Here is a 23720-nt window from a genome sequence, read left to right as displayed (position 1 = left end):
GTAGAGACGGGGTTTCAACACGCTGTCCAGGCTGGTCTCGAACTCCTGACCTCAGGTGATCCGTGCGCCTTGGCCTCCCAAAGTGCTGGGGATTACAGGCGTGAGCCACCGCGCCCTGCCCCCCTTAAGTTTCTTTGTGGGAGAGATACTTTGAGACGATGCAAAAAGTTTGCAGGAAAGAATACAGGAAGCCCAGTTGAATCTGAATTCCAGATAAGCCATAAATAAAGTATAAATATGACCCCCCAAAGTGTTTATCTAAAATTCTAATTTGATTGGGCATCCTGTGTCTTTATTTGCTAGATCTGGCAACCCTATATGTAAATATCTTGCTCCTTATCCAACTTTCACCCAGTTGTTTTGACATCTATTGCTGCTTCTGAATCAGTTTTTACTATGATTTTGCTAAATGGTGATTTTCTAACTCCATACTTCCTGTTACTTTTATTCATTGGTATTCTATCAGGTTGTCTTTTCATCCACCCTTTACAGCGCTTGGCACACAGTAGGCGCTCATATAATTGTTCAACGAATGAATGAATGAACTTTTCTCTTGTGTTGTCCGGGCTTCCGTGACACTAGCGGCGACAGGCAGGAGCTTGACTTCCTCAGCCATTCACAGCATGTTGCCGAGGCTTCAGAGCCTTACAGGACCTCGCTCCAAGCTCTTCTTGCTCCAATCAAAAACAGGGCTCTTTCGGACTTCGCTTACGTTTAATAAAGAAAATCGGTTGGCCCCTTCGGCTCCAGCTGGCTCAACAGACAGCCAGTGGCGTGTGGCGGGGACCAATGGGTGGCGGAGGGAGGCGGGGCCTGCTACGAGGCCGCAGTATAACCGCGTGGCCCGCGCGCGCGTTTCCTTCCCGGCGCGGTCACCGGCGCGGGCTATGGCTGCAACTTCCTTCATGTCCGCGTTGGCTGCCCGGCTACTGCAGCCCGCGCACAGCTGCTCCCTTCGCCCTCGCCCCTTCCACCTCGCGGCAGTTCGGTAAGAGGGTCAGGGAGCTCGGTCAGCGCGGAAACCTGAGGGGAACGGAGGGCGAGGGGCACGCCGGGCCCCCGAGGGACACCGAGGGAAGTCCTTCCCGAACATCTCTGCCCCGGCAGTGGTGGCCGCCGAGGGGTGTGGCGAGGCGACGTGGCACCGAGTGCCGCCGCAGCCCTCGACTGGGGCGCTTGCTCGGCGCGCAGGGCTGGGACCCGAAGCCTGCCTTTCGGAGGGAGCCGCTCTTCCGCGACTCGGGGCGTCGCCGGGGCCCGTGAACAGTCGGCGGGAGTGGCGGGGGTGGCGTGCGGAGCGAAGGCGCCGGTTTACGCGGGGCCTTTCGACAGCTGCCGGCCGCGCCTGTCTGAGAGTCGTCCGGGGGAGAGCAGGCGAGGGTTCCAAAAGAGCAGCCCTCGGCGAGCTGTCCCTTGCAGGGACCCTAGCGGCGGAGGGCGCTGCTGCAGCTGATGAAATCGCGGAGCCGACTTGCTCGGGGTCCCCGCGCCGCCCTCCTCCCTCCGGCAGTGGGAGTGGCCCGCGCTGCCGCCGCTCCGCCCGGAGCGTGAACGGACTCTGGACACCCTGGATTTGTCTGCAGCCCACCCGAGCCGGTCAGTACCAGGCTGCGTACAGAGAGGTGACAAACACCCAGGAGGCACCCAGGGCCTTAGGGAAAGGGGGAATGGAGGGTGACAAGTACCCACGTTTCAGCGGTACTTGCAGAATTTCAGTTTTACAAGATGAAGAGTTCTGGAGATGGATGGTGCTGATGGTTGCACAACATACGAACGTATTTAATACCACAGAACTGCACTTAAAAATGGTTAAGATGGGCCGGGCATGGTGACACGCGCCGAGGCTGAGGCACGAGAATCGCTTGAGCCCGGGAGTTCGAGGCTGCAGTGAGCCATGATTACGCCACTGCACTCCAATCTGGGCGACAAAGCGAGACCTTGTCTCAAAAAAAAAAAAAAAGGTGGTAAGATTTAGGTTATGTGAATTTTACCACAGTAACAAATTGGGAAAAATATACCCGGGAGGAGGAAAGGAAAAGCTCTATTTGCATTTTTGGATTTCCTTGGGAAGGTGATTTGGTCGGTCATTAGAGCGCTGGCATTGTTGGCATTGTTAGAGCCCTGCACCTTATGACATCAGCCCCTTCTTTTTTTCATCTAACGTTCACTGTGTGCCAGACATTTTTTTATGCCAACCTTTGCGAATTCAGAGATAAAAACTGTTTTTAATGGAGCTCATGTTCCTGACAAGAGGCGGAACACGTGTGTAATTTCCAGTCAGTGCAGAAATGCTGTTAGAAATATTTCAAAGGCGCTGCTTGTTGGAGCAATGAGTTCTTGAAGGAAGACGTAGGAGGGGACTTTCAGGGTTTTCCCTGGTCTGACTCTGACCTCCCCCATCTTTCGTTACTGTGTGTTCTCTCCCCCTCTCTTCCTGAGTGCTGGCCTCATGTGACTGTGGACCAGACCTTTCCTAGGCTTCCATGGTCCAAAAGAGATTTATAAAGATGCTCTCACTCACTAAAGAACTGGGCCAGTTTGCCAACACTCTCCAATAACAAATGCTCTTTTCGCTACCTTTCAGAAAGAACAGTAAGCTTCATCCACATCTCTGAAAGCAATCCATATTATCTGTACTGCACATTTGCTATTTACAGTTCCCACATATTGCCTTCTTACTACTGCTTATTTTTAAACACTGCTTATTTTTAAAATGTATCTTTTTGAAAATATGAGTCTGCATTCCTTTTTTTTTTTTTCTTTGTTGGTTGGTATGAGAGTTTCAGGAACATAAACCTATGGTTGGAGAAATTGTAGCCTAGGAGACTGGGGTTATGAAGTCAATGGACTTTAGAGGCAGAATTTGCCTTTGAATCTTGTTTCTACTATCCTCAGTTTCATCTTCTGTATAACAGTGTTATTATAATAGTCCCAAGGTGACAGAGTAATATATGTTAAAGTCTAAGCAAAACACCTAGTGTTTAATAGATGTTTGTTCCATTTTCCCTTGTGTCTTCCTTCACTCATTACTTTTCCCATTAATAATTGATAACAACTCTTCCCTAAATCACTTGATTATGAATTGTAAAATGCCCTGATACTAATTTATCATGGAAAATTACAGTACTGTAAGCTGTTGAATTAAAAGGAAAGTGAAGATGCTACTCACTTGGATTTTAGTTTTGAATTTTATTTTATTTTTTGAGACGGAGTCTCACTTTGTTGCCCAGGCTGGAGTGCAATGGTGCAATCTTCGCTCACTGCAACCTCTTGCCTCCTTCCTGGGTTCAAGCTGTTCTCCTATCTCAGCCTCCCAAACAGCTGGGACTATAGGCGCACACTACCATGCCCTGCTAATTTTTGTATTTTTAGTAGAGACGGGGTTTCACCATGATGGCCAGGCTGGTCTCGACCTCCTGACCGCAAGTGATCCACCCGCCTTGGCCTCCCGAAATGTTGGGATTACAGGCGTGAGCCACAGTTTTGGATTTTATTTGAACAGTCCTCTTGACTTCTTCCTATTCTGTTGATTACGTATTTTAATGGGAATTTTTCTTTTTTATGTATTTTTTTTTTTTGGCAGGGGAATTTCTCTCTTGGTGAGGTTGGAGTGCAGTGGTGCAATCATGGCTTACTGCAGCCTTGACCTCCTGGGCTCAAGTGATCCTCCCACCTCAGCTTCCTGAGTAACTGGGACCCCAGGAGCATACCACCATGCCTGGCTAATTTTTTTTTTTTTAACTTTTAGTAGAGATGGGGTCTCGCCATGTTGCCCATGCTAGGCTTGAACTTGGCCTCCCAAAATGCTGGGATTACAAGTCTTGTGCCACCATGACCAGCCCTGGGAATTTTTTCTAAACACATCTGTGAACGCATTTAATTCTGGGATAACTGCTAGCTAATATAGTTACAATTTTGGATTCCCCGTGGGACTTAGCTGACTTTCCATTTCCCTGTTTATTTTGGGGTAGTAGTTAATCTGCCCCTTGGCAAAAGAGATGATGGTAAATTAGTTAATGACTCACTCCCAAGGCTGTATTTCACATTTTGCAGGGTTGTGGGAAGCAGAGGAGGGCTGACAGTTTTACTATGAAAGATACTCATTGCAAGTGACTTTGTTTTTGATTCTTGTTACTCTTTGACTGTTTTTCATTCTTTCTTTTTCTTTTCTTTTTTTTTTTTTTTTTAAGCAAATTGGCATAACATCAAGAACCTGCTTTTGGAAGCAAAGTTGGGGACTTGGAACACTGGCTTTTCCCAGAACCCTGTGTCCTTAACTTTAGTATATGATTTTATCTGAATGTGCTCATACCATTTTCTCTAAGTTTACTGCTTTCAAAAGAAATTTTTATGAGGTGCAAGCTAAGTCATTCTCACTGAGTATTTATATATACATATAGTATACATACTTATATATATCTCCTTATGAGTATGTGTAAGTATATTTTAAGGATATGTGTGTATGTGTGCGTATATATACATATATACAAAACGAAGAGAAAAGAATAAGAAATTAGTTTTATTGAACATATATGCCTGGCACATTATATATGTTTGTTATTTCATTCAATATAAATGACTGTTCTAAGCCCTTTTAAAGTAGTCTTTCACTCTGTAGTGTTCCAGGATTAGGAATGTATTTTTGGCCTGCGGTGGGCATTCCAGGTACTAATATAAATCAGGAATGTTGCCAGGTATATTTGTATCAGCAAACCCCCCACTGTCTTTTTCTTTCTTTCTTTTTTTTTTTTTTTGAGACAGAGTCTCTATCTGTTGCCCAGCCTGGAGTGCAGTGGCACGATCTCTGCTCACGGCAATCTCTGCTCAATGCAATCTCTGTCTCCCGGGTTCAATCGATTCTCCTGCCTCAGCCTCCCAGGTAGCTGGGACTACAGGTGTATGCCACCATGCCTGGCTAATTTTTTGTGTTTTTAGTAGAGAGGGTTTCACCATGGGAGCCAGGATGGTCTCAATCTCCTGACCTCGTGATCTGCCCGCCTTGGCCTCCCAAAGTGTTGGGATTACAGATGTGAGCCACTGCGCCCAGCCTGCAAAACCCTTTTAATGAAGTCCCCTTCGACTCTAATTCTGAAATGGAATTGTGAATATTAATATGTTTTCAATTTTTTCATATACCATGGGTATAATTAAATGCTATTATATGTTGTGCCATGCTAGTATCATTATGTAAAATCTGGGTAAAAGTATTTGATTTGCTTAAGATTATGATAGCTTTTTTCTTTTTTTGAGATGGAGTCTTGCTCTGTCACACAGGTTGGAGTGCAGTGGTGGGATCTCGGCTCACTGCAACCTATGCCTCCTGGGTTCAAGATACTCTCCTACCTCAGCTCCCGAGTAACTGAGATTACAATTACAGGCTTCTGCCACCATGCCTGGCAAATTTTTGTATATTTAGTAGAAGTGGGGTTTCGCCATGTTGGCCAGGCTGGTCTTGAACTCCTGACCTCAAGTGATATGCCCGCCTTGGCTTCCCAAAATGCTGGGATTACAGGCATGAGCCACCGTGCCCAGCCAGATTATAATAACTGAATACTTCACAAGATGCAATACAGATTAAGATTAAGTTTAGATATAAGATTATTGCATTATATCTAAGATATTGAGATTTGGTTTGAAGTTGGTATTTAATCATAATGCAATAAAAAGCACTTATTGAAGGCCTAAAGATTGTGAATGCTTTAAAATCCCATTTAAATTAGCAGTTACTGCCTGGGTGCAGTGGTGGGTGCCTGTATTCTCAGCTACTCAGGAGGCAGAAGCTGGAGAATTGCATAAACCTGGGAGGCTGCAGTGAGCTGAGATCATGCCACTGCACTCCAGCCTGGGCAACAGAGCAAGACTCTTGTCTCAAAATAAATAAATAAATAAATTAGCAGTTATCTTGAGAATTAATTTTATCTGACCCTATAGGTTATTCAGTACCTTGATGTTAGGTTTTAGAATAAAGAGGAGATTGCTTCGTTGGTCTTGAGGTTAGAGCAGTCTTCATGACAGCAAGGACAGAGATCTAAAGGGAAAGGCTTTTTCTTTTTTTTTTTTGAGGCGGAGTCTCGCTCTGTCACCCAGGCTGGAGTGCAGTGGCGTGATCTCGGCTCACTGCAAGCTCCGCCTCCCGGGTTCCCGCCATTCTCCTGCCTCAGCCTCCCGAGTAGCTGGGACTACAGGCGCCGCCACCACGCCCGGCTAATTTTTTTGTAGTTTTAGTGGAGACGGGGTTTCATTGTGTTAGCCAGGATGGTCTCGATCTCCTGACCTCGTGATCCGCCCGTCTCGGCCTCCCAAAGTGCTGGGATTACAGGCTTGAGCCACCGCGCCCGGCCGGGAAAGGCTTTTTCAAATGGGATCATTTTACTTACGGAAGAGATGCTCATTTTATTTTATTTTATTTTTATATTTTATTTTATTTTATTTTGAGATGGAGTCTTCCTGTGTTTCCCAGGCTAGAGTGCAGTGGGGCGATATCAGCTCACTGTAACCTCTGCCTCCTGGGTTCATGCGATTCTCCTGCCTTAGCCTCCCGAGTAGCTGGGATTACAGGCATGTGCCACCATGCCCAGCTAATTTTTGCATTTTTAGCAGAGAGGGGTTTTCGCCATGTTGACCAGGCTGGTCTCGAAGTCCTGACCTCAGGCAATCCACCCGCCTCGGTCTCCTAAAGTGCTGGGATTACAGGCATGAGTCATCGCGCTGGGCCAGATGCTCATCTTTAAGTAATGGGCACTTTATTGTAAGGACGTGTGAAAATAGGAAAACTGGGACTGTTCCATATTTGGGCTTCATGGAACCCGGGAAGAGCTGCATAAGCAGTTCGCTTTGGGAAGACACAGCCTTTCGCTCAGCTGAACGTGGTTTTGGGAACTGGAGGTTCTTCTAGATCCTGATTTTTCTTCTTGCTCCCCACCCCAGCAACAGTTTTTTGATTTCTTATCCTGTTGTCTCCCATTGGTGTGACTATTCTGTCTCTTCTTTCTGTCTATGTTCTGTGGTTCTAGTTTGAACTGCCTCAGGGACGAGCTCTTACTGGTTCAGCTAACTCTCACTGCTCTGTTGAGCTAAGCTTTTGCACCAACTGGACCACTGGGCAGCCTAGAGATTGTTGGTTGCCCTTGGCGTCAGATACTCACTCCTGGTCTGTCAGCTTTGGATGATGTGGTGGGGTCCCTGGGAAGAGCACATTGCCAACTGTGAGAAGGAGCTTCCTCCAGTCCCCTGCCCTGCCCTGTCCTGCCCCTATTCTTACCAGGAAAGTCTTCCCCAGAAGGGACTGCGGGGAGTGGTATTCATTTTGATGTTTGACTTGTCCAGTATATTGTTTGTTTGTTTGTTTTTGAGACAGAGTCTAGCTCTGTCACCCAGGCTGGAGTGCAGTGGCATAATCTCAGCTCACTGCAACCTCTGCCTCCCGGGTTCAAGTGATTCTCCTGCCTCAGCCCCCTGAGTAGCTGGGATTACAGGCGTCCACCACCACACCCAACTAATTTTTGTATTTTTAGTAGAGACGAGGTTTCACTGTGTTGGCCAGGCTGGTCTCAAACTCCTTACCTCGTGATCTGCCCTCCTCAGCCTCCCAAAATGCTGGGATTACAAATGTGAGCCACCACGCCTGGCCTGATATTGTTTGTTTATTCAACTACAGAATATAATTTATCTATTTAAAAGCACCATAAAAATGAAGTCAATTGACTGGGAAATGATTTGAAATACATGCCTGGCTGCTAACAACAGGGGCAAAACACGAACTACAAATGGCATATAAGCAGATAAGAAGAACTATTTAACCTCATGGTGAGGGGTCACACAACTGCAAATTAAAACTGTAAAAAACTTAGTAATGATCAGGGCTCAGGGTGGTGTAGCAGTTAAGAGCCCAAACTGATGTGAGACTCAGCTTGACCAAGCACTAGCTGTCAGTCACTTAAACTCTGAGCTTCATCAACTTTATCCCCCTCCATATGTAGCTGGATATATTTATTTCTTTAGCAGAGACAGGGGTTTTGCCTTGTTGCCCAGCCTGGTCTCAAACTCCTGGGCTCAAGCCATCTTCCCGCCCTGGCCTCCTGAAGTGCTGGGATTACGGGCATAAGCCACTACACCTGGCAGAATTTTCGTTTTTATAAAAATTCAAGTTATTTGGTTTTGTGACTCTGTTGCCTTCTGCAGAAATGAAGCTGTTGTCATTTCTGGAAGGAAACTGGCCCAGGAGATCAAGCAGGAAGTGCGGCAGGAGGTAGAAGAGTGGGTGGCCTCAGGCAACAAGCGGCCACACCTGAGCGTGATCCTGGTTGGCGAGAATCCTGCAAGTCACTCCTACGTCCTCAACAAAACCAGGGCAGCTGCAGATGTGGGTATGTGTCCTTTTGAGACCTCGAATGCTGTTCAGTTGAGGTTTATATGAGGCAAAGTCCATTGTAATTTATGATTTCTTTTTTCTGATTAGGAAACCCAAGCAGAGGAGGCTAATGTGATTGAACTGTATCCCAAAACTTTGTCATAGGAAATCAGACTGTATCTTTCGGGGTTTATAGACTAGGACAGGAGATACTTACTGGTTGGTATTCTCTGTGGCTTCTGGAAAGAATATAAGGCACGTTCTGTTCTTAGTCTTTCCATTTGATAGGTGACCCTGAATACATTTTACATTTGCTTTCCTTGAGCAATAATGGGTCTCCAGCAGAGGTGTTCGAGTGTTTGCAGTTTAAAGCCTTAGAGGCTTAGGGGGCATGATTGAACAATACAGTATTAGGAGATCTCAGTGATGAGGTCAGGAACACAGTCATAGATTTGAAGGAAATGACTCTTGACTTCTGGGAAAGAGCTTTCAAGTTCTTCACCGATTGGTTCTAAAGCCAAACGTGCAGTTTAGAAGCAGTTCGGGTCTGGATGATGGGGTTTGTGTTCTAGGCCTCATGGTACCACAGATTACTATGTGTCTGTGGACAAGAGGTGGGTGGGCAGACTCAGATATGCCTCTGCCTGCCCATCTGTGGGCCCGTGGTCTGAGCATGAGCAGCAGGTGGCCTTTCCTTCTGAAGGGCTGTGAAACCACTGGCATGGCTGGGAGGGGTTACTGGCCTGTGAGCCCGTGGTTTCCTCTATTCTTTACCATTGAGGATTGAGGCCTCCTGCTCTTTTAATGGAAAGCCTTTAGAAACTTCTAGAAAATGGCAAGCCATGGCTTTTTGTTTTTTTTTGAGATGGTGTTTCTCTCTCGTTGCCCAGGCCGGAGGACAATGGCGCAGTCTCGGCTCTCCACAACCTCCACCTCCTGCCTCAGCCTCCCGAGTAGCCGGGATTACAGGCGTGCGCCACCATGCCTGGCCAATTTTGTATTTTCAGTTGAGATGGGGTTTCTCCCTGTTGGTCAGGCTGCTGTCAAACTCCCCGACCTCAGGTGATCCGCCCGCCTCGGCCTCCCAAAGTGCTGGGATTACAGGCGTGAGCCACTGTGCCTGGCCAAGCCATGGCATTTTAAGACATTGGGAGATAGTGTGGTGCAGAAAAAAAGAGCATGGATTTTGAAACCAGAAAGACTGGCTGTATTATTAGCTCGCTTATTTTTATTTTTTATTTTTTATTTATTTATTTATTTTTTTTGAGACGGAGTCTCGCTTTGTGGCCCAGGCTGGAGTGCAGTGGCCGGATCTCAGCTCACTGCAAGCTCTGCCTCCTGGGTTTATGCCATTCTCCTGCCTCAGCCTCTCGAGTAGCTGGGACTACAGTTGCCCGCCACCTCGCCCGGCTAGTTTTTTGTATTTTTTAGTAGAGACGGGGTTTCACCGTGTTAGCCAGGATGGTCTCGATCTCCTGACCTCGTGATCCGCCCGTCTCGGCCTCCCAAAGTGCTGGGATTACAGGCTTGAGCCACCGCGCCCGGCCAGCTCGCTTATTTAGTTATTTATTTAGACATGAGTCTTGCTTGCTCTGTTGAGCCGGCTGGAATGCAGTGGTGAGATCTCAGCTCACTGCAACTCCCACCTCCCAGGTTCAAGCGATTCTCCTGCCTCAGCCTACTGAGTAGCTGGGACTACAGGCACCCACCACCATGCCCGGCGAATGTTTTGTATTTTTAGTAGAGACGGGTTTTCACCGTGTTAGCCAGGATGGTCTCCATCTCCTGACCCCATGATCCGCCGGTCTTGGCCTCCCAAAGTGCTGGGATTACAGGCATGAGCCACGCGCCTGGCCTAGCTCGCTTATTTTTAAATCTCTCTGAGCCTCAGTCTGTCTGTAAAATAAGGTTAATGAGGATTGCATAGAATGAGGTATACAGGATGTGTTAAGCTAGTATTCTCTAGTGTATATATTTGTGAAGTTACTTTTTTAGGTTCCTTGAGCTACTTCAGCTTCTAGGGATGGGTGTGATGATACAAAACCTGTATGGTAGCCAAGTATGGTAGGCAACATAGCAGTGCTCATTAAATGCCTCAAAAATTTTTTTAACCTCAAAATTTCCTATAATAGGAATAAACAGTGAGACAATTGTGAAACCAGCTTCAATTTCAGAGGAAGAATTGTTGAATTTAATCAATAAACTGAATAATGATGATAATGTAGATGGCCTCCTTGTTCAGCTGCCTCTTCCAGGTGAGTTTTGGACTCTACCATTTAAATGATTGCTGCTGCTTCTGCTCCTCCCCCTCCCCCTCTCCCTCCCTCTCTTCCTCTCCCTCCCTCTCTGCCTCTCCCTCCCTCTCTGCCTCTCCCTCCCCCTCCCTCTCCCTCTCCTTTCCTTGTCTCACTCTGTCACCCAGGCTGGAGTGCAATAGTACAATCATAGCTTATTGCATGCTCAAGCTCCTGGGTTCAAGGGATCCTCCTGCCTCAGCCTCCCACATAGCTAGGACTATAGGTGTGTGCCACCATGCCCAGCTACTTTTTATATTTTTCCTAGAAATGGAAGTCTTTCTGTGTTGCCTGGGCTGGTCTTGGACTCCGTGCTTCCCAAGTGCTGGAATTACAGGCATGAACTACCATGCCCTACCTAAAATGATTTCTGAGGAGTAAAAAGGCCTTGTTATTTTATACACCTGGCTCTTCATGTGGATTTGGCTTAAAGGCAAAGTAAACGCAAAAGAGTGAATATTTTATTAGAATGGGACAGACCAACTCAGAATACCCATTACCCCTTGATTTAGTATTGGGGTCTTGATATAAAGGACAGTGGAGGGAAGCAACTGAGAGATGATACTGGCTTTGCTATTGGTGTTTGGCTTTGCTTATGCGAGTTCCTTCCATGCAGATGAAGTACATCTCGGAGGCAAGCTGTAGAAGAATGGATTTCCTTGAGGAAGCAGATAAGCTGGAGTCAGGCAGTGCTGACTGTGAGGTGGTGATTTAAGGCAACTGCCGATTTCTTTTTCAGAGCATATTGATGAGAGAAAGATCTGCAATGCTGTTTCTCCAGACAAGGATGTTGATGGCTTTCATGTAATTAATGTAGGGCGAATGTGTTTGGACCAGTATTCCATGTTACCGGCTACCCCATGGGGTGTTTGGGAAATAATTAAGCGAACTGGTAGGTATATCCCAGAATTGTATGTCTGTTAATATTATAAAAGTAGTACCTGCAAATGGTAAAAACTCATAATACAGTCCCAAAGAGTGGAAACCCCACCCCATATCCTCTAGTCATACTCCCCAGAGTTTACCTCTCTTAACAGTTTTTTTTTTTTTGGTTTTTTTTTGTTTGTTTTGAGACAGGGTCTTGCTCTGTGACCCAGGCTGGAGTGCAGAGGCGCAATCTTGGCTCATTGCAGCCTCCACCTCCTGGGTTCAAGTGATTCTTGTGCCTCAGCCTCCTGAGTAGCTGGGACTACAGGCACACGCCACCATGCCCAGCTAATTTTTTAATTTCTAGTAGAGACAGGTTTCACCACATTGGCCAAGCTGGTCTCGAACTAACCTCAAGTGATCCGCCCCCTCACCTCCCAAAGTACTAGGATTAGAGGCATGATCCATCGTGCCTGCCCTTAACAGTTGCCTATGACAGTTTTTGCTTTTAATCTGGAAGCCTCGGTGAGGGAAACTTTCTTTTTTCTTTTTAATCTTTTCTTTAAGAGTCAAAGGTTTCACCATGCTGCCAGGCTGGTCTCAAACTCCTGGCCTCAGGCAGTTCTCCTACCTTAGCCTCCCTGGCCTCAAGCAATCCAACCTCCTGCTGGGATTACAGGTGTGAGCCACCACCCCAGCCCTCAGTGAAGGAAATTTAAGATTTAATAGTGGTGACAGTGCACATTCCTGTAACATTTTGTAGCCTATAGTATGCTTTCTCCTGTTTTCTTTTAGCCCTTATGTGTAGCAAGTTACAGCTCCAGTTGACTGATGAGGCAGTAAGCTCAGTGACTTCACTATCAAAATTGGCTTCATGTTCTAGGCCATCTGACTTTGTTTTGCTTTGGACTGGCACTACTTTTAATGTAAACACATATATTTTTATAGGTATTCCAACCTTAGGGAAGAATGTGGTTGTGGCTGGAAGGTCAAAAAATGTTGGAATGCCCATTGCAATGTTACTGCACACAGATGGGGCGCATGAACGTCCCGGAGGTAAGGAAATTGCTTTCAGGGAACACTGTCCTTTTTTCCCCATGTAAGAACTCTCAGAAGCCATCCTGTGCATTTTTGGAAGTATTAACTGTGTTATACTTTGTATTTGTTGAAATTTTGTTAACAGATAATTCAGGGAGTAACCTTTGTAGAGAAGCTGCACCCAGTGTCGCCTGAGTTTCTTTATTATTCATGTATCATGTAACTAGCTTCAGAAATAAACTTAAGTTTTGAGTATAAGCATGATTATAGGCAATTAGAAAATTTCAGCTATAGCTTTGATAGCTGGAGCTAAGGAGCAGTTCTTATTCAAAGATACTGTGTCATTTAGTGGAAAAAATCTTAAGCCGTTGCAAAGGATTGAATTGATATGACTGTAATGTGTCCTGTCAAGTTCTGTTAATTGGTTCTAAGGTAAAGCCTCGTGAATCTGTTATCACATAATTATTGTAATAATGACCTTACATGATTATATCAGAAATAATGGCAAAACTATACTTTCAACAATCTTCAACATACTTAAAACAACCTTGAGTAATTCTAGTGATATTTTGCTTAGAAAAGGTAAAATTCTTGAAAGGCTTTAAAAATACGATGAATAAATTTAATTATATGACTCAAAACAGTCGAGCTGCCGGGCGCAGTGGCTCAAGCCTGTAATCCCAGCACTTTGGGAGGCCGAGACGGGTGGATCACGAGGTCAGGAGATCGAGACCATCCTGGTTAACATGGTGAAACCCCGTCTCTACTAAAAATACAAAAAACTAGCCGGGCGTGGTGGCGGGCGCCTGTAGTCCCAGCTACTCGGAGGCTGAGGCGGGAGAATGGCGTGAACCCGGGAGGCGGAGCTTGCAGTGAGCCGAGATCGCGCCACTGCACTCCAGCCTGGGCGACACAGCGAGACTCCGTCTCAAAAAAAAAAAAAACAGTCGAGCTAGGACCAATGGTTTAAAGCTATATGAAATTAGGTATTAATTTTAAAAAAGTAAATGACAATTAGCTGTCCAGAAAATATGGCACAAGCCATTAAGTCAGTTTTTTGTTTGTTTGTTTTTGGAGAGGGAGTCTTGCTCTGTTGCCCAGGCTGGAGTGCAGTGGCACAATCTTGGCTCACTGCAACCTCCACCTCCCAGGTTCAAGTGATTCTCGTGCCTCAGCCTCCCAAGAAAGCTGTGATTACAGCCATGCACCACCACACCCAGCTAATTTTTGTATTTTTAGTAGAGATGGGGTTTCACTATGTTGGCCAGGTTGGCCTTGAACTCCTGACCTCATGATCTGCCCACCTTGACCTCCCAAAGTGCTGGGATTACAGGCGTGAGCCACCGCACTATTGTTGAGTTTCTACAGTGACTTGACTAGTTGAGACCTAATCCAGTCCCAGCTTTGTGTCAGAAATCAAGACATCTATTGTTTTCTTTCTAGGTGATGCCACTGTTACAATATCTCATCGATATACTCCCAAAGAGCAGTTGAAGAAACATACAATTCTTGCAGATATTGTAATATCTGCTGCAGGTAAGAACACAAGGTGAATGGAGGGAAGGGGAGGTTGTACCCCTCATCTTAGAATTCGCCTGCCTAGCTACTATTCATCCTTCCCCTCATGATGATTCTTTGAGCTGCCTACAAAGATGAGGATAGAGTTGTGATTGGAATACTGGTTTCTAGCATTCCATTATAGTCTGGATGGGTGAATGTTATTCCTAAAGCTTCAAAATATTTATATTAATATTTACTGTATAAAGTTCAAACGGTTCCTTTTGTTTCCTGTCAGGAACCAAAATAAACAATAAAAGTAAATGGTTCCTTAGTTAATATTTTTAACAGGTTTTAATAAAACATGTTAATTAGTTCTTCTAGGTCTCTTGAAATTGAAATTAGACAACAATCTGACAGGTAGACTGTTTTCAGTACTAAGCTTTTTTTCCTTTCTCCATTTCCAGGTATTCCAAATCTGATCACAGCAGATATGATCAAGGAAGGAGCAGCAGTCATTGATGTGGGAATAAATAGAGTTCATGATCCTGTAACTGCCAAACCCAAGTTGGTTGGAGATGTGGATTTTGAAGGTAAATGGTAAAATTTTATTTTTAAAGTACTACCTTTCATGGACATTTAGAATAGATTATTTACTTTTTTTTTTGAGACGGGAGTCTCACTCTGTTGCCCAGGCTGGAGTGCAGTGGTGTGATCTTGGCTCACTGCAACCTCTGCCTCCCAGGTTCAGGCGATTCTTCTGCCTCAGCCTCCAGAGTAGCTGGGACTCCCAAAGTGTTGGGATTATAGGTATGAGTCACTGCACCTAGTCCGTATGCGTTTCCCTCCCTCCCTCCCTCCCTCCCTCCCTCCCTCCATCCATCTATCTTCCTCTTCTTTCTCTTTCCTCCTCCCTCCCTCCCTTCTTTCCTTTTCCTTTTTTTCTTTCTGTCTTTCTTTCTTTCTCTGTCTCTTCCTTCCTTCCTTCCTTTCCTTTCCTTTCTTTCTTTTTTCTTCTTTCTGTCTCTCTTTTTCTTTCTTCTTTTTTTAAACAGTCTCATTCTGTCACCCAGGCTGGAGTGCAGTGGCACCATCTCGGCTCACTGCAACCTCCACCTCACAGCTTCAAGCAATTCTTGTGCTTTCAAGCCTCCCCAGTAGCCAGGATTACAAGCATGTGCCACCACGCCCACCTAATTTTTTGTATTTTTGGTAGAGACGGGGTTTCGCCATGTTGGCCACGCTGGTCTGATCACTCCTCAAGTGATCCTCCCACCTTGGCCTTCCAAAGTGCTGGGATTATAGGTGTGAGCCACTGCACCTGGCCTTAGTATGCTTTTCATAAGAATTAGAGAAACCGGCCGGGCGCGGTGGCTCAAGCCTGTAATCCCAGCACTTTGGGAGGCTGAGACGGGTGGATCACGAGGTCAGGAGATCGAGACCATCCTGGCTAACACGGTGAAACCCCGTCTCTACTAAAAAATACAAAAAACTAGCCGGGCGAGGTGCGGGCGCCTGTAGTCCCAGCTACTCGGGAGGCTGAGGCAGGAGAATGGCGTGAACCCGGGAGGCGGAGCTTGCAGTGAGCTGAGATCTGGCCACTGCACTCCAGCCTGGGTGACAGAGCGAGACTCCGTCTCAAAAAAAAAAAAAAAAAAAGAATTAGAGAAACCTTTTTAAAATTACAGCCATTCTAGAATTATTTTAGTTGTTTCATCATAGTGATGGAGAGCAGTTATAAACTTTTCAGGGAATTGTTTTTTTCCTTAGAACTTACTTCATAATTCAAGCAATTTCTTGACTTTTAACAAGTTTGAAAATTTGATGAAGTGATTTTTATAAACCATGGAGTCTCCCAAAAAGTGTTGAGAGTTCCCATTTTCACACTGAGACATCACAGGCCTAGAAAGTTAAAATGGTCCAGGAAAAAACCATACCCCTGAAATACTAGAATATACTAGTAGATGTCTCTCTTCAGTTATTTTTTTTTTTTAAGAGGCAGTCTCACTCTGTTGCCCAGGCTGTAGTACAGTGGCGTGATTTCTGCTCACTGCAACCTCTGCTTCCCAGGTTCAAGTGATTCTCCTGCCTTAGCCACCCGAGCAGCTAGGATTACAGGCATGTGCCACCACGCCGGCTAATTTTTTGTATTTTCAGTAGAGATGAGTTTGGCTCTGTTGACCAGGTTGGTCTTGAACTCCTGGCCTTAAGTGATCTGCCTGCCTCAGCCTCTCAAAGTGCTAGGATTACAGGTGTGAGCCACTGCACCTGGCCTCTCCTTTCAGTTCTTAAGATAGAATGTTTATCTGAATATATGCTGATAATCCTTTTTTTTTTCTTTCCTTTTTTTTTTTTTTTTTTGAGACAGGGTCCCTCTCTTTTGCCCAGGCTGGAGTACAGTAGCATGATCTCAGCTCACTGCAGCCTCTGCCTCCTGGGCTTAAGCAGTTCTCCTGCCTCAGCCTCCTGAGTAGCTGGTACTATAGGCACATGTCACCTTGCTTGGCTAATTTTTGTATTTTTTGTAGAGATGGGGTTTCACCGTGTTGCCTAGGCTGGTTTCAAACTCCTGGCCTCAAACAATCTCCCCCACCTCACACTCTGCCTCAGTCCCCCAAAGTGCTGGGGTTACAGGCATGAACCACTGTACCCGGCCTATGCTGATAATCCTATTCCTAGCTTTCTGTTTTTATTAAAGCAGTCAAACCCATGCCTAGGTATGTAAGGATTTTCACTTTAACATTAGGGTAATTTTTTTTTTTTTTTTACTTCTCACTTTTAAAAAATTACTGTGCTTTCTGCTTTGGACAAATTATACTTAATAAAATGCTGTAGGCAGCTATTGAGGTAATGCTTATTATTATTATACTTACAACTCCCACGCAGTTAACCTACTAGATGTTTAATAGATTTCTTTATAGGTTACTTAGATGTATAAATATTCCTTGAACAATTCTGTATGTGCATGTTATTTTACAAGTGTATTCACAAAACCTTGAATGATGTAGATGTGATTTTTGAGTTTTATGCTTATGTATGTTACTTTTTCCTTCCTTGCATGCTTGTTTCATAATATATTAAAGTACACATGTCCTTTGCCATAACTAAAGCAGCCTGCCTGTCTTGTTTCTATGTAGGAGTCAGACAAAAAGCCGGGTATATCACTCCAGTTCCTGGAGGTGTTGGCCCCATGACAGTGGCAATGCTAATGAAGAATACCATTATTGCTGCAAAAAAGGTGCTGAGGCTTGAAGAGCGAGAAGTGCTGAAGTCTAAAGAGCTTGGAGTAGCCACTAATTAACTATTGTGTCTTCTATGTCACAAACAGCACTCCAGGCCAGCTCAAGAAGAAAAGCAGGCCAATAGAAATGCAATATTTTTTATTTATTCTACTGAAATGGTTTAAAATGATGCCTTGTATTTATTGAAAGCTTAAATGGGTGGGTGTTTCTGCACATACCTCTGCAGTACCTCACCAGGGAGCATTCCAGTATCATGCAGGGTCCTGTGATCTAGCCAGGAGCAGCCATTAACCTAGTGATTAATGTGGGAGACATTACCATATGGAGAATGGACGCTTCCCTTTGTCAAACTCGGTTACACATTTGCCTTTTCTAGGATTGCATTTCCCAAGTGCTATTCTAATAACAGTTGAATACTCATTTTAGGTACCAAACCTTTTGAGTTCAACTGATCAAACCAAAGGAAAAGTACTGCTAGAGAAAATTAGGGAAAAGGTGAAAAAGAAAAAATGGTAGTAATTGAGCAGAAAAAAAATTACTCTAATTTATATGTGTATTGATTGGTAACCAGATTTATCTAAGTAGAACTGAATTGGCTAGGAAAAAAGAAAAACTACATGTTAATCGTTTTCCTAAGCTGTCTTTTTGAGGTTTAGTCATTGGGAAAATGTTTAGGATTATTCCTTGCTATTAGTACTCATTTTATATATGTTACCCTTCAGTAAGTTCTCCCCATTTTAGTTTTCTAGGATTGAAAGGCTTCTTTTATACATTATTCATGTGTGTTGTCATATTTGGCTTTTGCTATATACTTTAACTTCATTGTTAAATTTTTGTATAGTTTCTTTGGTGTATCTTAAAACCTATTTTTGAAAAACAAACTTAGCTTGATAATCATTTGGGCAGCATGGGTAAGTATGCAACTTACTTTTCCACCAAAGAACTGTCAGCAACTGCCTGTTTTTCTGTGATGTATGTACCCTGTTGACTTTTCCATAAATTTTTTAAGATTTTGAGTTAATATTGAATTTAATTAGATTTTCTGATTAAAGGTTTTTTTTTTTCTTTTTTAATAAAACACATCTGTCTGGTGTGGTATGAATTTCTGAAATTCTGTCTTCCTATGACTCTTAGTTGCGACTGAACCAGAGTTTTTTTCTCATTTAATCAATGTAGATATTCCTATATTCAGTAACACTTAATCCTATAGCCTTAAATAGATAATTTTTCTTTCTTTTTTTTTTTTTTTTTTTTGTAGAGATGGGGTCTTGCTATGTTGCCTGGGCTGATATTGAACTCCTGGCCTCAAGCAATCAATCCTCTTGCCTCAGACTCCCAGAGGGCTGGGATTACAGGCCTGGGCCACCCACGCCCAAACAGAGGTTTAAAGAGCTTTGGCGAAACCAGCCTCGTTCTCCAGCCTTTTTTTTTTTTTTGAGACTGAGTCTCGCTCTGTTGCCCAGGCTGGAGTGTAGTGGCATGATCTCGGGTCACTGCAACCTCTGCCTCTTGGGTTCAAACAATTCTTGTGCCTCACCCTCCTGAGTAGCTGGGATTACAGGTGCATGCCACCGTGCCCTGCTAATTTTTGTGTTTTTAGTAGAGACGGGGTTTCATCACGTTGACCAGGCTGATCTCAAATTCCTGACCTCAAGTGATCCACCTGCCTCAGCCTCCCAAAATGCTAGGATTACAGGTGTGAGCCACCGCACTGGGCCTGTCCTATAGTCTTATATCCCAACAGATTGTGCCGAGCTAGGAGCTTAATCTGTTAAATACTTGAGGTAGGTTTCTTGTCTATTTTGGCTTTTGGCTTTCAGGCAAGCAGAAGCAGCTCCTGCTCTAGGCAGCTTGAGGCAGAAAGAGAACAGTTGAGTTGACCTACCTCCATCCTTGTTCTTCTGCCAGCTGGCGTTATTCTTTTCATAGTTCTCTGGAGTTGAAAGAAGTTTCGGTAGTTTGTTGGAGATGTTTTTGTAAGTGAGGTATAGCTCATGTCTATAAGCCATGCCTACTTACTTACCTAGATTATTAAACATGGAGCTAGATGACCAGACAGCATTAAATTTTATTGAATTACAGTTACAAGTGGAACAAATGACTGACTGACTGCATGGAGAAGTATTATGCCAACCTGTTAAAAGCTATGGAGATTAAAATGTTCATGTATATACAAAATATAAATGACATGTAGGGTAAAATTACAGTGATCAATTTACAACAAAGAAATTAACAGTAATTTTCCAGCTTGTCTGATTAATCAAGCAGGTTTACTCTTGAATCCATAGCATTTCTACAATTTAATTTCGACAAAGTTCTATTCCAAATCAGCCAGGTTTTAAAACTGAAATGTTAAGGGTGGATTGTTAGCTTCCCCAGGATTGGAGCGGATGATAATAAAATACTTTTTAGAAACATTAATTATTATTTATAAGACATGGGTTCCAGCTGTCTCCTTGGCTGGAGTGCGGTGGCATGATCATAATTCACTGCAGCCTTGAACTCCTGGGCTTAAAGGATCGTCCTGCCTCAGCCTCCAAAATGGCTGGGACTACAGGCGTGTGCCAGCATGCCTGGCTAATTTTTAAACATTTGTTTAGAGATGGGTCTCACTATGTTGCCCAGGCTGGTCTTGACCTCCTGACCTCTACTGATCCCCCAACCTCAGCCTCCCAAGCAGAGGGATTACAGGTGTGAGCCACTGTGCTGGCAAGAATTTATACTTAAGCAAAGGAGATGGTTCTGGATTAGCTAAGAAATTCTGCTCTCAGTAGGAGTAGAGGTTTAGAGCTTTACCTCTTGGCAGTATCCCTTGGAAGGGAGCTCTGAGATTAAATGTAATCAAACACTTATTGAGAGCTTTCTGTGGACCGGGCACTCCACTAGACTCGGGATTACAGAGGCCAGTTACCTGTCCTGATCTGTTAATGATCTAGTGTCATTTTTCTTTAAAAAAGAAAGCACCTGCATTTGTCATCTTGAGCAAATATAGTAACCAAAGTGATTTACTCAAGGTTCGAATCATAGTTGTTTTGGAGAAAGTAAGTGTCAGATGCACTGTGGCTGTCGGGGTCATAGTAGGCATTAAATAAACATGGTTGGTGTTCATTAAATGTGGACTGAAGGTAAAATGACTGATCTTAAGTTTCATGAGGAATAGGTTTGCTTCATTGAAACTGGTTTTTATCTTCCCAAATAGTTTTCAATCATTCCTTTAAAGTACTAGGTTGATTAATATTGCGAAGTTATAATGTAAAATGTGATATTACCTCTGTCTAACCTGTATTCACATAAATGGGAGTTTGACTTTGGGAATAAATATTGAAAATTTGCAGGAAAGACCCACCCAAATGTATAATGAAATGTGATTCCAGGTATGAAAAACCAGTGATACTAATTTAAATGATCATTTTGTTGATTTGACGTGTGGTTTCAAATTTCACTTTAACAAGAACTATTTTATTTTAGAAACATTTATCCACTCAGATGGATTGGTTCTTTCATTAACAGAGTTTTGGAACTGGCTTTTCAATCTGGGAAAGCCCCAGTCACACTTCTGGAGCAAGTCCCATACAGATGGTTCAAACTTTTTGTTTGTTTAGAGACGGAGTCTCTCTCTGTTGCCCAGGCTGGAGTGCAGTGGCACCATCTCGGCTCACTGCAACTTCTGCCTCCCAGGTTCAAGCGATTCTCTTGCCTCAGCCTCCCTAATAGCTGGGACTACAAGCACATGCCACCACGCCCAGCTAATTTTTTGTATTTTAGTAGAGATGGGGTTTCACCGTGTTGCCTAGGCTGGTCTTGAACTCCTGAGCTCAGGCAATTCGCCTGCCTCGGCCTCCCACAGTACTAGGATTATAGGTGTGTGCCACTGTGCCCAGCTGGTTCAAACTTTTCATATAACCCTTAGGAAATTGGATGTGACAGGGAGAAAAGATATGACCTTTCCAGCATTTCTTAATATGCAGAATTGCCAAATATTCCAAAGATGGTCTAGTGACATAAGAGTATATTATGAGTTCATTTGAGAACATCTGTATTTAAATCTAACCTTTAAACAATTTTAAATTGGTATTTGTTTTAAATATGAATTGACTATTGCCCTTTTATCTTAGCTATGGTTTGGGGAAGCAAGCATTTTTTTTATTTCCAAAGAAATGTTAGAATTCCTATGCCGGACTGCATTTGAAAATAAAATATAATATTTAGCTTTAGGTATTTTAATTACTACGAAAGGAAGGGGAGAGCTTTGCATCTAAGCAGTACTTTTCATCAACACATCTCCAGTTTTCTATTAGGCAGAAGGACTCCCTCTGTTTGATAAAGAAGGAAACAGGCACAGAGAAGTTAAGACCCTCCCAATGAAGACTAAGCCAGGCTCTCCATCTCCCATCTGGGAGAAGCTGCTTCATCCTAGAGGGTGGTCTCGCTGTCAGTTTCTCTTCGGTATTTGTCCATGTCTGTGAAGTCATAGTCTGACTCCATCTCTATCTTCACCTGTGGCACCATGAACACTGGGTTCCGTGAGTAGTTGAAAGCAGGTGAAGCTGGACAGGAGATTTTGAAGTGCAAGGTGATGCTGAACAAGAAGTAGGAAAGAAGGATTATGTAGCTCCTGGTGTTTTGAACCCATCCCCTGGAGCGGGGCTCTAATGCAAATACTTCTGTCTTTGCTTCTGAACTCTCAGCACATGCCAGAATGAGCAGTTTCCTATTGGCTTGGCCTTCAGCCACAGTTATGCACCTGGTCTCGCCCTGTAAACCTATTTTCACATTGCTGCCAAGGTGAACTTTTGAAATCACAAATTTGGTGATTCCTCATTGTTCAAAAAATCTAAGCTCTTTAGTGTGAGAAGACAGGAGTGTCTGTCTTCTCACAAACACAAACACAGCCTTCTGTGTTTGTAGTCCTGCCTGCTTAGTTTGCCCTATCCATTGCAGTGTTCTTTGCTCTTTGGGTGTGTGTGTGTGTGTGTGTTTTCAAATGGTACTTCGCGCCTGTGTCCACTGCCTGCAATGCCTTGCCTTTTCTTTATTCTGCCCCGCTCTATGTCTGGCAGATTCCAGTTTCTCTTTCCTAGATTCTCAAAACGAGGCTAGTCCCTCCCTGTGTGCTCCATTATTCTTGCACAGGGTGCTCTTTGTTTGCATGCCATTCTTTCTATATACCCAGGGATTAAGCATCACACCTGGTAGATCATTGATGCTTAGTCTTTGTTAAACCAGACCACGTTGCAGAGCCTTTCACTGAAATAGAATCTTGCTATTTAGTGGTCTTTGCCTCCATCTGTTTTCATAAATTCAGTAAAACACCAATGAGGTTGGGAGATGCCATCTCCAGTTACCAAATTTTCCTCATTTCTGACCTTGTCTTAGGGCTTTGTGTAATTTAACAGGGTTTTGGAAACCCTTAACCTGGTCCAAATTTTCTCTCTACTGCCTGAAATTGGGAGCAGTTAGTCAATTTCGTGTAGATTATATTATAAATGAAAAGAAGATAGACTGCTTTCTCCTAATACTGGTGTGTACTACTGTATAATGATCAGTGGCATCACAGATATAGGAGCCTGCCTGGGGATGTGGGATGAGAAGGAAGGCGGAGATGTAAATGGGACAGGTGACACTTTGGGCTAGATCATCCTTGGGACTGCTGCTTAGGGAGGGTTGAACTGGGGAAAAGTCTGTTGTTTCACCCTGGCATTGGGGTAGCAGCTTTGCCTTATAATTCAAAAGATCCCCTGTCCCCTGTTTCCCCAAAAATCTCTTGGATGAGTGCCCTCTGTGCCTGGAGACTGATCTTCTAGACCTGGGATAGCCTGTGCTGTAATTACTGTTTGATCCCTGTCCATTCTAGGGCACAAGGTAGGAGTGGGACTGCCCCTGGCATCTTCCCAAGTAATAATGAAGTAAAGCCTTTCTTGCCTCTGAATTCCGCTTTTCTGTGTTTGAGCCCACTGTGTCATCATCAGGGAGTCTCACCTTTTTCACGGGTGGCTTCTCATGAAGAACAGAATCACATTGTTGGCATGGGGGCTCCTGGCAACTGGCCTGGAACTTATTCTTAACAGTTCCCATCTCGAGTGGATCTCTAATGTTAGCTTTGATGTTGATCTCTGATGTTGGCTTTCCTCCATACCCTTTCTGACCTTTGCTAATTAGCCCTGCTGTTAATTCATTCTACAGAGTACCCTGGGGTTTTGATCCTTAGCGTTCATTTATCCTGGCTTTCAGTGATATTACACCTAAGCCATGCCTAGTTTTCCTGCCTTTTTTTTTTTTTTTTTTTTTTTTGAGATGGAGTCTCTCTCCGTCGCCCAGGCTGGAGTGCAGTGGCACAATCTCAGCTCACTGCAAGCTCCACCCCCCGGGTTCGCACCATTATCCTGCCTCAGCCTCCCAAGTAGCTGGGACCACAGGCGCCCGCCACCACAC

The 23720-nt window shown here is 44.2% G+C and overlaps 3 protein-coding genes across 22 annotated transcripts in view; 1 reads left to right on the top strand and 2 right to left on the bottom strand.

Annotated features, from left to right (window-relative positions):
* Window positions 1-23720, bottom strand: part of BOLA3 (bolA family member 3) — a 190764-nt gene that overhangs the window by 67926 nt on the left and 99118 nt on the right. The window contains exon 1 of one of the 7 annotated variants that reach the window (XM_077958500.1): window positions 19944-19947. The exons of the other annotated variants lie outside the window; for them this stretch is intronic. The gene's annotated coding sequence lies outside the window, so the exon portion shown is untranslated. Of the gene's footprint in view, window positions 1-19943; window positions 19948-23720 lie in introns of those variants that run through there. 7 annotated transcript variants of the gene reach the window in all.
* MTHFD2 (methylenetetrahydrofolate dehydrogenase (NADP+ dependent) 2, methenyltetrahydrofolate cyclohydrolase) lies at window positions 860-18399 on the top strand. Of its 2 annotated transcripts, none has more exons than XM_028832367.2 (8): window positions 860-988; window positions 8182-8366; window positions 10483-10605; window positions 11384-11536; window positions 12460-12567; window positions 13993-14085; window positions 14514-14639; window positions 17184-18399. In XM_028832367.2, the coding sequence occupies exons 1-8, from the start codon at window positions 888-890 to the stop codon at window positions 17345-17347; spliced, it is 1053 nt and encodes a 350-aa protein (XP_028688200.2). In that variant the 5' UTR covers window positions 860-887; the 3' UTR covers window positions 17348-18399. The 2 variants fall into 2 exon arrangements, with proteins under 2 accessions (XP_028688200.2, XP_028688201.1); XM_028832368.2 differs by having other exon boundaries at window positions 860-1596.
* SLC4A5 (solute carrier family 4 member 5) overlaps window positions 19337-23720 on the bottom strand; it is a 144108-nt gene continuing 139724 nt past the window's right edge. For 12 of the 13 annotated variants that reach the window (XR_013402681.1, XM_077959216.1, XM_077959220.1 and 9 more), the window contains one exon: window positions 21493-21867. Coding sequence is in view for 2 of the 13 variants with exons in the window: in XM_077959216.1 (XP_077815342.1) it covers window positions 21702-21867 (166 nt within the window). In the remaining 11 variants the exon portion in view is untranslated. Of the gene's footprint in view, window positions 21868-23720 lie in introns of all 13 variants that reach the window. The other variant, XM_077959225.1, reaches the window with a different exon arrangement.

The sequence above is a fragment of the Macaca mulatta genome, chromosome 13 (genome assembly GCF_049350105.2).
Source record: "Macaca mulatta isolate MMU2019108-1 chromosome 13, T2T-MMU8v2.0, whole genome shotgun sequence".
NCBI classification, from domain to species: Eukaryota; Metazoa; Chordata; class Mammalia; order Primates; family Cercopithecidae; genus Macaca; species Macaca mulatta.
This window is presented reverse-complemented; position numbering and strand designations above follow the sequence as displayed.

Coding starts and splice junctions, on each gene's coding strand:
- MTHFD2 (XM_028832367.2), top strand. CDS start 888: ATGGCTGCAACTTCCTTCATGTCCGCGTTGGCTGCCCGGCTACTGCAG. Junction 10,606..11,383: donor TGTTCAGCTGCCTCTTCCAG/GTGAGTTTTGGA, acceptor TTTCTTTTTCAG/AGCATATTGATGAGAGAAAG. Junction 11,537..12,459: donor GGAAATAATTAAGCGAACTG/GTAGGTATATCC, acceptor ATATTTTTATAG/GTATTCCAACCTTAGGGAAG.